This window comes from Budorcas taxicolor, chromosome 16, assembly GCF_023091745.1.
Source record: "Budorcas taxicolor isolate Tak-1 chromosome 16, Takin1.1, whole genome shotgun sequence".
Classification (NCBI taxonomy): domain Eukaryota; kingdom Metazoa; phylum Chordata; class Mammalia; order Artiodactyla; family Bovidae; genus Budorcas; species Budorcas taxicolor.
In genome coordinates this window covers 56,748,299-56,762,885 of record NC_068925.1, presented here as the reverse complement: position 1 = coordinate 56,762,885, position 14,587 = coordinate 56,748,299, and the positions used below count along the sequence as shown (strand labels likewise).

Here is a 14,587-nt window from a genome sequence, read left to right as displayed (position 1 = left end):
GGGTAGGACAAGCTTCACAAGGGAAGTGGGCAACTAAGAATTGGACAGATGGGAAGGAGGAGGAGAGCAATTCAGATTCACACCCTTCCAAGGTCTTTAAGACATGCGAGAAGAGGTCTGGTTAAGGAGGAGGCTTCAGAGTTATAAAGACATTGCCAACTGCATAGCAATTAGTAAACAGGAAGGAAGTGCCCATAATTCTATAGCTAACTAACTCAGAAATAACTGAAGAGTTTATTACCTAGGATATTTAAGGCATCTGAATCTGGTATAGAAACACACCTCTAGTGTGAGAAAAATCATAAATTCAGGAGGTACCACGATTACCATTTGAAGGTTCTTTGTGTATGTCTTTGCAGGCTAGTTTTTTCCTTTTCTATTTTAAAAAGTAACCTTACTTTTCTCTTTTTCCTCAAAGAGTAATGTTTTCTTAAAAGAGTGACTATAATCAAACCCTTAGGATATACTCTAATCCCTGTATTCTAATTTTATACATTTTTATTATCCTCATAATCCCATCATTTCTCTTCTTTATTCTAATAATGGCATGACAGCTTCAATTAGCCTTTCAGTTGAAAGACTACAGGTTCCACAGAAACTACAAAGCTATTTCAAGAAGAGCTCTTATGTGCTTATGCATATAAAGAAATTTTAAAAACCTCTTCAGACACTCTCAAGAGCATTACAAATCTCTCCTCCTCTTTCCAGGACTCCAGCTTCACAAATCCGACCTTTTCATTGTTACAGTTTCAGAAGAAAATTCTATATTTAAAATAACAGTATGTCTTCCCAGTTGTGCTCTGAATCATAGAAAGTCTATCCTATTAATATGTGTATTAAAGAGAAAAAACCCAAAACATCCTTAATGTATGACGTTAATGATACTAACAAATATAAAAAATATTTTTAAAATATTTATGCAAAAGCTAATCATGAAGTTAACCCCCAACCCTACACACATACACGCAAGTGAAGCTTTTCAACTTTAGGTTGCAAAGATTTCTTTTTATGTGTATGTATATGTGTAAGCATGCACCTGATGTTTTGAATAGCTACAAACATAATTGTCCTTCCATAAAAGAAGCAGAAATAGCCAATTCTTTTAAAATTTGAAATGACTGATTTAAAGGAGGGGGAAAAAATTAAACAAGCTCTTACTCTGAGAGATTTAAGTCTTAGTAATATGATAACCTACTATCCCCCTGTAAACAAGATCATCAGTGAGTTTCCCCCTCCTTCAGAAACTCTGAAACTAATAACTAACAATATGTCTACTGAAAAGTTTGAGGAATACATTATAAAGGTTTGATCTCTCATGTTTCCTCACAGGAGCTATGTAATACCTTATAGAAGGGGAAATTTGTGGGAAAGTGCCTATAATAATGCTAAGAATAGCTCAGCGGAGATTTTCAGTGGTTGTACACTACCAGGTACACAAAAATTAAAGGTAGGGCCAATCAAAGAGGAAGGTCTCTAGGAAATATCTCAGACTTTTAGTTGAGATCCTGGAAGATCCTAACCCTCCAAGCAAAAAAATAAAACTGGCTCAAAGGGATACGGCATACTCCATCTTCTTACCAGAGGAATACTGAATCTACTCTGGAATAAAATAACATCATCCACAGCCTTTATACTTTTTCATACAAAAGACCCAGAATTCTATTAAGTATGATTGAGCAAGCAAAAATCATGAGTGAATAAATAAAAATCAAGGGAAAATAGGATACATTCATGTAAAGTAAAAGTGAAAGTTGCTCAGTTGTGTATGACTCTTTGTGACCCTATGGACTATACAGTCCATGGAATTCTCCAGGCCAGAATACTGGAGTGGGTTGCCTTTCCCTTCTCCAGGGCATCTTCCCAAACCAGGGATCGAACCCAGGTCTCCCACATTGCAGGCCAATTCTTTACCAGCTGAGCCACAATACATTCATAGGTGATCAGATACTAGATTTTATCAGAGTTGGACTTTAAAATAACTGTGATTAATCTGTTCAAGAAAATGAAAGGGGAAAAAAAGTAATTTAACCAAGGAACTGGAATCTACTTTGAAAAAAATCAAATGGAAATTCTAGAACTGAAAAATAAAACAACATTAATCAAGAATTTAATAGATTAGAGGAAGGATGATAGCAGGCTATAATGTGTTCAGAAAATGTCATTCAAACTAGGAAACATTCAGGAACCCCAAGGAAGGGAGATGCATTACAAGTAGTCAAATAGGTACAAAACTATATTGAAAGTACTATCAATTCTGTAACAACTCATCCCTACAGTCACAGTTCAGTCCAGTCCAGTCGCTCAGTCACGTCCAACTCTTTGCAACCCCATGAACCGCAGCATGCCAGGCCTCCCTGTCCATCACCAACTCCCAGAGTTCACCCAAACCCATGTCCATCAAGTCGGTGATGCCATTCAACCATCTCATCCTCTGTCGTCCCCTTCTCCTCCTGCCCTCAATCTTTAATCAACCCCCCATAAATCAAGCAAACAACATAAATAATATACAACTGTATCTACTTTCACAAGAGTCAGTAATCATTTAAATTCTGTAAAAATCATGTATCAGACTCCTCATCATTTTGGTATCAAAATAACTTCTGAAATGCTTTAGTTCTTATATTAAATACAACCTCATTTTTGAGAAAAATATTTGCTGCAACAGGGGTTACATTTATTTTTGTCCTTCTACAAACCATTATACTATCAAATTATTAACCCAGATGAACAGAGGTATGATTTCTCTGTAATATGCTCAATCTCTTACTTTAATTCACAGCAGCAGCATCCTTTATATAAGTCAGTTTGCTGGAATCAGAAAATTTGAAAAAGCAACATGCCTCAAATTAAACTGCACGAGAGTCACTTCAGTCTAATCTGTTGTGAACAATGTTTTAGCAAATTACTATGACTGACTTGTCTTAGGTCTTATAAAGAGATGTATATCGAGAAGTAAATCACTAAATGCACTACATTTCATGCGTGCATGAAACACACTCCCAAACACAGTAACAGAAAGCAAGGTAAGGATTTCAAAGTAAAATCACACCCATTTATAGTCCTGGTGTTGACAAACAGAGCTGGGACCTAATATAGGAATTATTAGTAACTGTTTGATTCCTCATTCAATATGTCATATTTCAGAACAAAAATTTCAAGCAAACTGTAATAAGAATAATCTTATCACACCCCACACTCTTACTGAGGAGGAAATTTAAGAAGTGATTTTCCCAAAGTCTTAAATCTGCCTACAGGAGAAATAAGACTAGGACCGGATCTCTTAAGTTTAGTCCTTTAAACTATGCCAAACTTTCTCCCAACTAAAACCAGATTTTACATCATATGCAAATTAGAAAAGTGCTAAAGATACTTGGGGAGACTGTATCTTCTTCCTCCCTTAAAGGACACTATTTTAAAATATGTTATTGACAAAATTAATAGGAAAGAAAGGAGGGAGAGAAGGGAGAAAACGGGAGGGAGAGGAGAGAGAAAGGAGGGGAAGGGTGCCAAAACCTTCTCGTTTCTAGAATCTTATGAGTCCTATTATACTTTCAGTTCCACTTCCACACATAAATTTATGACAACGGAAGAATCTTTGAACCTTTTCGATTTCCTCCTACTCTGAAAAAGATATTAAGAGTCAAACACTAAAACTGACAGGGCCATTAAAACATGACAGTGAGTTTTTAACAGTATTCCCTCTAATCTGACAGTTCACATCATTCCTCATTTCATCACAGTCACTGAAAACTTTTTAACTACAAAGTCAGACTGTATCCTTGAAACTAGAGTTGATTTCTACACTTATTCTAACTTAAGTTCTCTTAATAATTTCTCTCTCAATTTAAGAGCACAGCATATTATATTTCTAGAACAGATTTCATTGATGAGGAGTTGTCAGAAATAAATGAGGTGATGTATGTGAAAGTACTCTGTAAATTTGAATTTATTATAACACCTGGAAGGTGTTGTGTGGAAAAAAAAAGTCTATAAATGTGTTGCTTATGGGAATACCACCATTCCTAGTGGTAAATCATTAAATGCATTTCCTTTACAATCAAGAGTGAGACAAGGAGGTCTACTATCATTACTTCATTTTAACACTATAATAGAGGTTCAGGTCAGTGCAATAAGACAAAAGTTATTAAGGGAAAAAAAAGAATAAGAATGGCTTAAGAAGAAGCAAAACTGTCCTAATTTACAGACTGTATAACTAGACAGCTGATTTAATGCCAAGGTTTTATTAATGCTTATTCAGCATTGTGCAAAGTATCCAGAATGGAAACTCAGTTTTATTGCTGAGACTGTGAGGTATGATGTTAGATACTATTCTAGAAATAAAAATGATAGAATAGGTACATCATACTCAGTGACCTTAAAAGTCATACATAGCAGGATAAAGCTCATATGGCACAAATTGAATACAAAAAGCAAAGGAAAGTGGATGTACAAACTTGAGAATAATATTTAATCTAAACTATTTGTGATTATCACCACCATCACAGGTCTTCCTGCAAGAGGACTGGACTACTAAATATCAGCAGCTCAAGAGGAAAAGGAATTGTGTCAGTTACAAACTAAGTGGTCCACAAGGCAGGACCCCAACAAATTTTGGTTTCTCCAACATTTTCTCATATACTCATCTCTCCTCTCCTCCATTATCAAAGACAGTTGAAAAGTTATGTTTGGGTAATATATATTTTAGTACAATATTAAAAGCCTTAGGAACTTTTATTTACTATCTTGAATTTTGAAATGTTTTTGGTATGAATTTTTTTGGGGGGTTTCCACATTTTCATGAAATTCAATGCGACTTAAGCTACTCAGCAACTGTAATGTATCTTAGAGCGACATTTTCATAACATTTTCTACTCAGAAAGAGTTTAAAACTGTGTAATCATATTACAAAATACACACTGATAATCTAAAATGGCTACACAAGCTGTGGGAATGTTTAACAAATACTTCCTAGTGAATTAAAGGCTGGATTATTATCCGTAATGCAAAAGGAAGGGGTCGCAACTACTTAAATGTACCAACTATTTAATTTTTATCTTTGTGTTTAGTAGTGTTTCGGTTGTTTCCCCTCTAAATCTTACATAAGGAGGCAAATACTGGTTTACTACAATGGAGAGAAACTGTGAGGTAAAGGCTGCAAGCACACTGAGCCATCTGTTTTAGATATGTGATACAAGTGTCTAGATTCCATCAGAGACAAATTGCAAGAAAAGTTACTGAATGGTTGAAAATATACTAAACTCTAGGAGAAAAATGCTGTTCCATATACCATAAACCAGATCTTTCTAAATAACTTAAGAGACTATATATGTTTTGATATCTTCCTGACACAAGCCAGACACCAGCTTGTAAAATTTCAAAACTGGCAGAAAAAAATCTTAATAATTACATTTCCTATAATAATTACATTTCCTTTTTACAAGCATATAATGAATAAGATACATTTTTTTGTGGTGTTTGATGGTTTGGGGCATTTTAAAGACTAGATGACATATCACCTTCCAGAAATCAGTACACTGTCAGACCTTAAGTTAGTAATATATTTCTAGCTCTAAATGATATAGTCGTATAAAAATGGACTTCTGATCAGTGTGTACATTTATAATCCTCGAATATGGCTACATCAAAAGAAAAGAAATGGAAAAAAAAGACAAGATAGGAGTAGGTAGAAGGCTAAAACACAAACATGCAAGAAGGATTTTAATCAAAGTGTAACATTTGCAGAACATCAATCGTACTTGATTAGCACATGTAAGCACTGCTTTTGTAAGTGCCATTTTTTAAAAAGTAAATATAAAATGATATTGATATGTGAGTTTATTTCTGACTATCTACTGACTAATCTCTGCTACTTAATACTTAACTAAAGGCTAAATTTGATAATTCAGAAACGTGTAATCTGGCTTGAAAATTAGCCATGGTGTTTGTTGTTTTTCCATATTATTACAAGATTTTTGTGTAGCTCACTATTCATTAACCATCTTTACTGGAATGGCAGCTAAGGACAAATACTGAATATACACACCACACTTTGTAGGACATTTTAACTTTGAGGATAAAGGGCAAAACTTTTTTTAATGGAAATTTTGCAATTTTGAGTCTCTGGCCTCAATTAGCATGGACAACACAAGTTAATGATATACAATGATTTGAAAAGTTATTCTGCATTTCTAACAGAACTTTGAGAAATTAATAATCTGATAACTATTCTCCACTAATAAGCAAAGTCATTTTTTTTTTAATTTAAGCAAGGCCTATTTACTGAAAATCAGGAAACAGTTTTCTTCCAGGTCTACTAATAATGAGAGAGAGGAAAGATTTCAAAATGGGACATTAAAAACTGCACAAAGATGTGACAGAACTCAGAGGATATCAACAATGCCAGAGAACCGCCAGTATTCCAAAACAGGAGCCAGGCTGTTTCCTACTTTTGCCTGCTGTCAAAAATTGCAACAACTGCCACATTATCTTGTCAGGTAGACAGGGTCATCGAGAATCCTCTGAGCCTTCACTGCAGTAGCCTAAGAGGACCTTTCAGTTCCTTTCCTGTTAGCATCAAAGCCAAACTGAAGTCAGACTGTGCCCTCTCCCTCACAAGAAGGTACAGAGCACGCAGCCCAAAAGTCACCTTCAGGACTCAGTATGGAGGATCTGGTGGTGTTAGTATAAAGGACAAACAATGGCACAGGGCAAATAAGAAATGCAGACAGAAGGAAAATCTAAAAAACTTTTAAGATGCGTTCTTAGAATATAGCCCTGAAAAGTAAGTTAGAAAAAAATAAGGCAGAGGGCCCTACCTTGCAGATCTTGTAGAGAGATTCTTGGCCATCTCCTCCAGTATCTTTGAAGTAATCGTGTGCAGGAAATGTACGATGAATATCTCGAGTAATAACACTCTCCTGGGCTGAGTCCTAAAATTACAAGTAGAGTTGGTCATTAATTTAAATTTTCTTAATTATGAAAAATAATATGTACATGTTAAAACATTTCAAACAGCACAAAAAATATTGGCCACTTCCTCCATTAAAAAAAGACAAAAAATCCTGCCTTCCTTCCCAGATGCCTAGTCCCATTCACCAGAGATATTATAAATATCACTGACAGTTTCTTTTGTGTCTTTCCACCCATTTATCTCTAGATGTGTGAATCCATGTTTATGTGAGAGGGAGAGGAGAGAGGGAAGTTGCATACACCCACAAATAGACATAAGCTCTCTGCTCTTTTCACTTAACAGGATAACTGATAGAATATTTTTTATTGCTACATGTAAATGTATTTAATTCTCTTTAAGAGCAACTATTAAAAAGAATGAGATACATCTGGATATAGACATACCATAATTTATTTAACATTTTCTTATCACTGATATTTTATATTTTTTCTATTTATATCACAAATATTATCACTAGGAATATTTCCATACATACATGTTCAAGACAGATTCCTAGAGGTGGAACTGCTAGGATACTGGATATATGCCTTTCCATTTAAGGTACTTTCCCTTCAGAGTTGTTGTAACACACATAATCCAAACAATGATAGTGTCTGTGTTTCTCCACATCTGCCCCAAACCAAATATTATCTGACTTTTTAGAGAATCTGATATGTGAAAACTCAGACCACAGTCATTTAAAAAATACAAAATATTATCAATCTTTCCTCCCAATAGGTAAATTACCCAACTCATTTGCTTCAGAAAATAAAAAGCCCCCAAACTAGCATCCTAAGATGACATACACTTTAAATATAAACCTAGAGGCTTTTCTTTTCCAGACAGATTTAGGATCTAAAAGTTCAAAACTGAGTAAGTTCTAAGCTTTAAAAAAATGATTAATCATTCACTTGATTTTATTCTTCTCAATGTTTGTTTTATCTGTTTAAATGTCAAGAAAATAGAACGAGACTACTTCTAGCAACCCCAATAATGAAAATATTCTCCACAATTAAAGAAGCATCAATCATTACTAATGCAAATTAAAAGTGGTTTAATACCGTTTCCTTATTTGAACAAATCCCCTCTTTCAGTTAAAATTTAGAAAGGAAAAAAATGTTTAATATATGAGTTACTTTAACAAATGCTATTTCTCTTTCTTTTCTAGCCGAAAAGTATATAAGGAGGAGTAGCTGATGAGCTCTAAAGTTAAGCCAGTGCCTTCTCTTGCTGCCTTTTTCATTTCAGCCTGCTATATCATGCTGGGTGGTAATTAGATCTTATATCATGTGGAGAAACAACTAAAACCGAAACGTTCCAAATCTGCCAGCAAACACCAAACATATAAATCAGTTCAGAGGAAATTCTGATGCCTTATAGGAATGGAATGCTAAAGACAAATAAAAATGAAACTTTCAAAAAATTGCCATACCTTAAATAAAATAATACACAGGAAGTTTACATTTATCATGGCCAATGTAGTTTCTAATGGTACAGACTACTGGGGTTAAGACAGGGATATAGAACAAGGTAAATATAAAGGCAATGTATATGGAAATATATTACAAAAGGCATGATTTATCTGGTCTGATATGAGTCTAAGCAGGGGGATCTGGTGCTGGGCAGATGAGTTTTCACTGTCCAGATTTCCTCCTTCAGTGGGTTTTCTTTTCACTAAGTCTCCACTGACAAACTCTTTGAAAAAGACAGCCAATGAAAATGTTACTCCTCCCAAGTTGAACTATTTTAGGGGCAAACATGTGTCGACTGCTTCACAGGATAACTCATTTTTCACTTTCTGAGATGCTGTGGGAAAGAAGTCATTGGACTATATTCCCTAGAAACTGCCTACTTTGTTGGTATCATGCTATGTTTAAATGGTGCCAGCAGTCTGATTCAGAGAAAGAGAAACTGATCAAAAATTTCTAGGATATAACTCTGCATAATATTGTTCAATTTTTTCTATGAATAGTTGAATCTTCCTTGTTTGTTTTAAAAAGTAAAGGGGCAAAATCAAATGAAAATATTGGGTTGGGCAGAAAGCTTGCTCGGAGTTTTCCGTAAGATGTTATGGATAACCCATTAAAAATCATAGACTTTTCTGCACTTAATAAACTTTACCTTGCTATGATTACTTTTAAATGCTTTCTACATATGTGTTTCTAGAGTTTTCTTCCTATATATTGCTCTCAGTTGGCTAAGGGAACAATTTCTGCAACTTTACTTTATAAACTAAATAAGCTATTTTTAGCTACATTATTCATTGATGCCTTTCATGTAAGTGAAGGTTAAGAAGTACACTGAAGTGAAGTGAAAGTCACTCAGTCATGTCCAACTCTTTGCAACCTCATGGACTATAAAGTCCATGGAATTCTCGAGGCCAGAATACCGTTCCCTTCTCCAGAGGATCTTCCCAACCCAGGTCTCCCACATTGCAGGCGGATTCTGTACCAGCTGAGCTACAAGGGAAGCCCAAGAATACTGGAGTGGGTAGCCTATCCCTTCTCCAGAGAATCTTCCCAACCCAGGAATCGAACTGGGGTCTCCTGCACTGCAGGCGGATTCTTTACCAACTAAGCTATCAGGGAAGCCCCAGGAAGTACACTAGACTCTTACAAACAGACTATTATGAATGAAACTGCCAGAGAAAATAATAGTGTTTTCAAAGCCAAAGCTGAAGTTAACCATCTTCCAATTACCCATACTGTTAAGAATAGGAATGGTATATATTCAGGAACCCACATCTAATCCCCTGAATTTATCCACTCAACCATTAAAGTATTTGAGTCAGGGAATCACTAAACCTACATTGCAAAAGGAAGACAACATGATTTTTCTCTTCAATATTCATCCCTTTTTTAAACTTATTCCAATTATAAGAAATAAATGAAATGAACAGAGGACAAAAAAGAAGCCAAGTAACTGCCAAAAACATTTTATAAGCACAACCAAAATTGATATGAGGTCATTTTCTTGGAAAGGCCCCATAAACAGTCTCAAGTCCTTACAATTATTCTTAGAATGACAAGAGGGAAGAATTCACTTCCTGACAGGTGGCGAATTCACCAGTATCTAGAGACTCACAACTTTACCCACAATTTACTTCCCCATGGATGTATGTCCCATTCCTATCTTCAGTCCAATATGGTGGCTTAGTGGCTCTTGGGCCAGTCAAACTCATTGGTTCTATTTCCGGCTACTTCACGTAACAACTACAGAAGCTCAGACAAATTATTTAATCTCACTAAACTCAATTTCCTCATCTTTAAACTGGGATGGTCATATCAAATTCATGTTGTTTAGAATAAGATAATGTGTGTAAAGTGCTTAGTACACTGCCTATTATCAAGTGAACACATTAATCTGTGTAATTGCTAAGTTGTGTCCGACTCTTTGTGACCCCATGGACTGTTGCCTGCCAAGCTCCCTGGGTCATGGGATTCTCCAGGCAAGAATACTGGAGTAGATTGCCATTTCCTCTGGCAAGGGATCATCCTGACCCAGGGATCTAACCCACTATCTCCTACACTGGCAGGCAGGTTTTTTATCAGTCAGCCACCAGTGAAGTCCCTAAATCTGAGAATACTCATTAAAGAAACAAATAAAAATAATAATTATTATTCTTTCTTCTCATTAAGGATCATGTTCAGCTGTTTAAAATTTTGGTGAATTTATTTTTAGACACCCTTGAAAAGGAAAGATATAAGCACCTGAATGCAGAGTTCCAAAGAATAGCAAGAAGAGATAAGAAAGCCTTCTTCAGTGATCAATGCAAAGAAATAGAGGAAAAGAACAGAATGGGAAAGACTAGAGATCTCTTCAAGAAAATTAGAGATACCAAGGGAACATTTCATGCAAAGATGGGCTCAATAAAATGGTATGGACCTAACAGAAACAGAAGATATTAAGACGAGATGGCAAGAATACATGGAAGAACTGTACAAAGAGGATCTTCACGACCTGGATAATCACGATGGTGTGATCACTCATCTAGAGCCAGACATTCTGGAATGTGAAGTCAAGTGGGCGTTAGAAAGCATCACTATGAACAAAGCTAGTGGAGGTGATGGAATTCCAGTTGAGCTATTTCAAATCCTGGAAGATGATGCTTTGAAAGTGCTGCACTCAATATGCCAGCACATTTGGAAAACTCAGCAGTGACCAGAGGACTGGAAAAGGTCAGTTTTCATTCCAATCCCAAAGAAAGGCAATGCCAAGGAATGCTCAAACTATCACACAATTGCACTCATCTCACACGCTAGTAAAGTAATGTTCAAAATTCTCCAAGCCAGGCTTCAGCAATACATGAACCGTGAACTTCCTGATGTTCAAGCTGGTTTTAGAAAAGGCAGAGGAACCAGAGATCAAATTGCCAACATCTGCTGGATCATCGAAAAAGCAAGAGAGTTCCAGAAAATCATCTATTTCTGCTTTATTGACGATGCCAAAGCCTTTGACTGCGTGGATCACAATAAACTCTGGAAAATCCTGAAAGAGATGGGAATACCAGACCACCTAACCTGCCTCTCGAGAAATCTGTATGCAGGCCAGGAAGCAACAGTTAGAACTGGACATGGAACGACAGACTGGTTCCAAATAGCAAAAGGAGTACATCAAGGCTGTATACTGTCACCCTGCTTATTTAACTTCTATGCAGAGTACATCATGAGAAATGCTGGACTGGAAGAAACACAAGCTGGAATCAAGATTGCCAGGAGAAATATCAATAACCTCAGATATGCAGATGACACCACCCTTATGGCAGAAAGTGAAGAGGAACTAAAAAGCCTCTTGATGAAAGTAAAAGAGGAGAGTGAAAAAGTTGGCTTAAAGCTCAACATTCAGAACGAAGATCATGGCATCCGGTCCCATCACTCCATGGGAATTAGATGGGGAAACAGTGGAAACAGTGTCAGACTTTATTTTTTTGGGCTCCAAAATCACTGCAGATGGTGACTGCAGCCGTGAAATTAAAAGACAATTACTCCTTGGAAGAAAAGTTATGAGAAACCTAGATAACATATTCAAAAGCAGAGACATTACTTTGCCGACTAAGGTCCGTCTAATCAAGGCTATGGTTTCTCCTGTGGTCATGTATGGATGTGAGAGTTGGACTGTGAAGAAGGCTGAGAGCTGAAGAATTGATGCTTTTGAACCGTGGTGTTGGAGAAGACTCTTGAGAGTCTCTTGGACTGCAAGGAGATCCAACCAGTCCATTCTGAAGGAGATCAACCCTGGGATTTCTCTGGAAGAAATGATGCTAAAGCTGAAACTCCAGTACTTTGGTCACCTCATGCGAAGAGTTGACTCACCGGAGAAGACTTTGATGCTGGGAGGGATTGGGGGCAGGAGGAGAAGGGGACAACCGAGGATGAGATGGCTGGATGGCATCACTGACTCGATGGACGCGACTCTGAATGAACTCTGGGAGTTGGTGATGGACAGGGAGGCCTGGCATGCTGGGATTCATGGGGTCGCAAAGAGTCGGACACGACTGAGCGACTGAACTGAACTGAACTTCTGTATTTGCACACTTTAAATAATGAAATAAATCACTGTTCTTCTTCAGATATCATAAACATTGTGATTATGAAAATAATTCCTTTTGAGCTTTCAGCGTGATGATGCACCAATGCATATACACCCTCTTCTAAATTTTCTATCAGGCATCTTATGTATATTATGTCTGATATTATCCTGGTTTCTATCAGTCCACGATGAAAAGCAAAAGTGAACAATTATTTAGATAAAGTGATGTTTAACCCAATATGCAATGCTGGGGCCACTAACGCCAGTGTGAACACTCTGGCTCCAGCTTTGTGTATATTCATGCAAGAAAAAAATATACCCTGAAAGAAGATTGGTAAACACAGAGTACAGCAGAAGCTAAATTTGCCAGAACAGTTACCGTTTTCATTCTTTACTTCAGAATTCAGCATCTGAGGATCAGCGAGAGGTTGAAGTCATGGTTAGGGACAGAACAAATGCCACCGTTTCTAATACAAGTCTCCCTGCTGGACCGTCACCATCATGAAAATCATTGGTAGGCAAAGTCCTTGAGATCATCTTCTATCCTGCCTAGGGACGCATCAGCTTGGGCCACACATACAAGCAGACTCAGAGCATAAACAGTAGTGAGAGGTTTGAAAGAAAGTCTTTTCTTTCTTCCTTGAACCACACTCCTCTGATACTATCACCACACAGAAATGAAATTTCTATTGAGTTTATCCTTTAAGGATTTTCTTTCATTTCAAATTGCTAAGTCATAAAACAAAACTTATCTTTAACAATACATCAATCTCTAGTATGATAAAATCCATGGCCTGACAAAGGATATATAATTCAGTTTGTTGAAGATCAGTTTAAAACCATTGCTAAGAGGTATGGTAAGTATCTCAATTAACTCTTGATCATCTTAAGTGGAGACAATTTACAGCTGGGTATCAAGAGGATTATGAAAGTTTTCTTCCAGTATATTGTATATATTCTGACATCTTTCTAATCCTCTTAATTCTTCTTTGAAGACAATCATCACTTCTTGCTTGTTGTGAGAAAGAAATGAATACAGCATTGAAGTGTCAACAAGTACCAGGAAGACGGGTTTGGATGACCATACCTTATTATTTTTTATGGAACAATTTCTAGGCTGTCAACAACTGGAAAGGTATTCTAGTGAGGATGAGTGTTGTCACATGTGACTGTAGCACCAGATGAAGTGAAAAAGTTATGTCCTGATAAACAAACACCTTTGGCTGTACTCTGATTTGCTACATTTTTACAACTCTTGCTGCACCTTTTCTTATGAATCTCTATTGTCAAATCTCAACTAGAAGTGAATTTTCACTTTTCATTTCAACTTTTAAGTACCATGTCAACTTGTATTATTAGAGACACCAATGCAGACCAAGTGTAGCCACAAGCAGTCAGCAGATAAATGATTCAGAGCCTAAGGAAAAAAAATTGACCTTAAAACATGCCTTCTATTCTTACTCCACAGGGATCCTCCTTTAGCTCTATGCTGGAGCTAGATTTGTGGAGAAACATCACAAACGAGTCAGCTTACATGTCCCTGAAAGCAGATGGGTTTGCAGTGGTGGCTCTGATTTATTTGCCTTGATGTTTGCCAAAATTCCAAAGAAGCAGAGATGAAAGGAGGAAACATAAAAAGTTCATTCTAGTTTCAAACATGCTACTAAAATCATGAGCTAGAAACAGTAACACAAAAAGGCTGGATCACTGTCAGCCTTCATTTCTTGAATATGGGCGAGGGGAGTCTCAGCATTAGCAGGGTAATATGGAAGCAAAGCAATAAATGACAACTTAACCATATTGTTAGCAAGCTGCTTCCTGGGCACTGCACAAACATGCTGCCAGATGTCTCAGAATCAAAGCCTGACACAAAGGTCAAAAATATAAGCCATATTCTGGCTTCAACTAGAAGGAAATCTCTTAGGGGAAGTAGCAATGGTGAGAACAAACAGCAGCGGAAGTGAGGGGAAAGGAAGTACTGTCTTCACAAGACCAGTCAATATCCATAATGAATACCTTAATCTTGAAGGGACTTCGGGGAATGCAGCAGGAATTATGTGATTAGAATAAAGCATTTCTTTGGGACTAGTAAGACTAAGAAGCACTGTA

General features: G+C 36.7%; 1 protein-coding gene across 1 annotated transcript in view; it reads right to left on the bottom strand.

Moving 5' to 3' along the window:
* The window catches only part of RABGAP1L (RAB GTPase activating protein 1 like), a 718,011-nt gene that overhangs the window by 302,281 nt on the left and 401,143 nt on the right, over positions 1 to 14,587 (bottom strand). Inside the window, exon 14 of the mRNA XM_052653672.1 lies at positions 6,816 to 6,929. Within this exon, the coding sequence (XP_052509632.1) occupies positions 6,816 to 6,929 (114 nt within the window). The remainder of the gene's footprint in view (positions 1 to 6,815; positions 6,930 to 14,587) is intronic.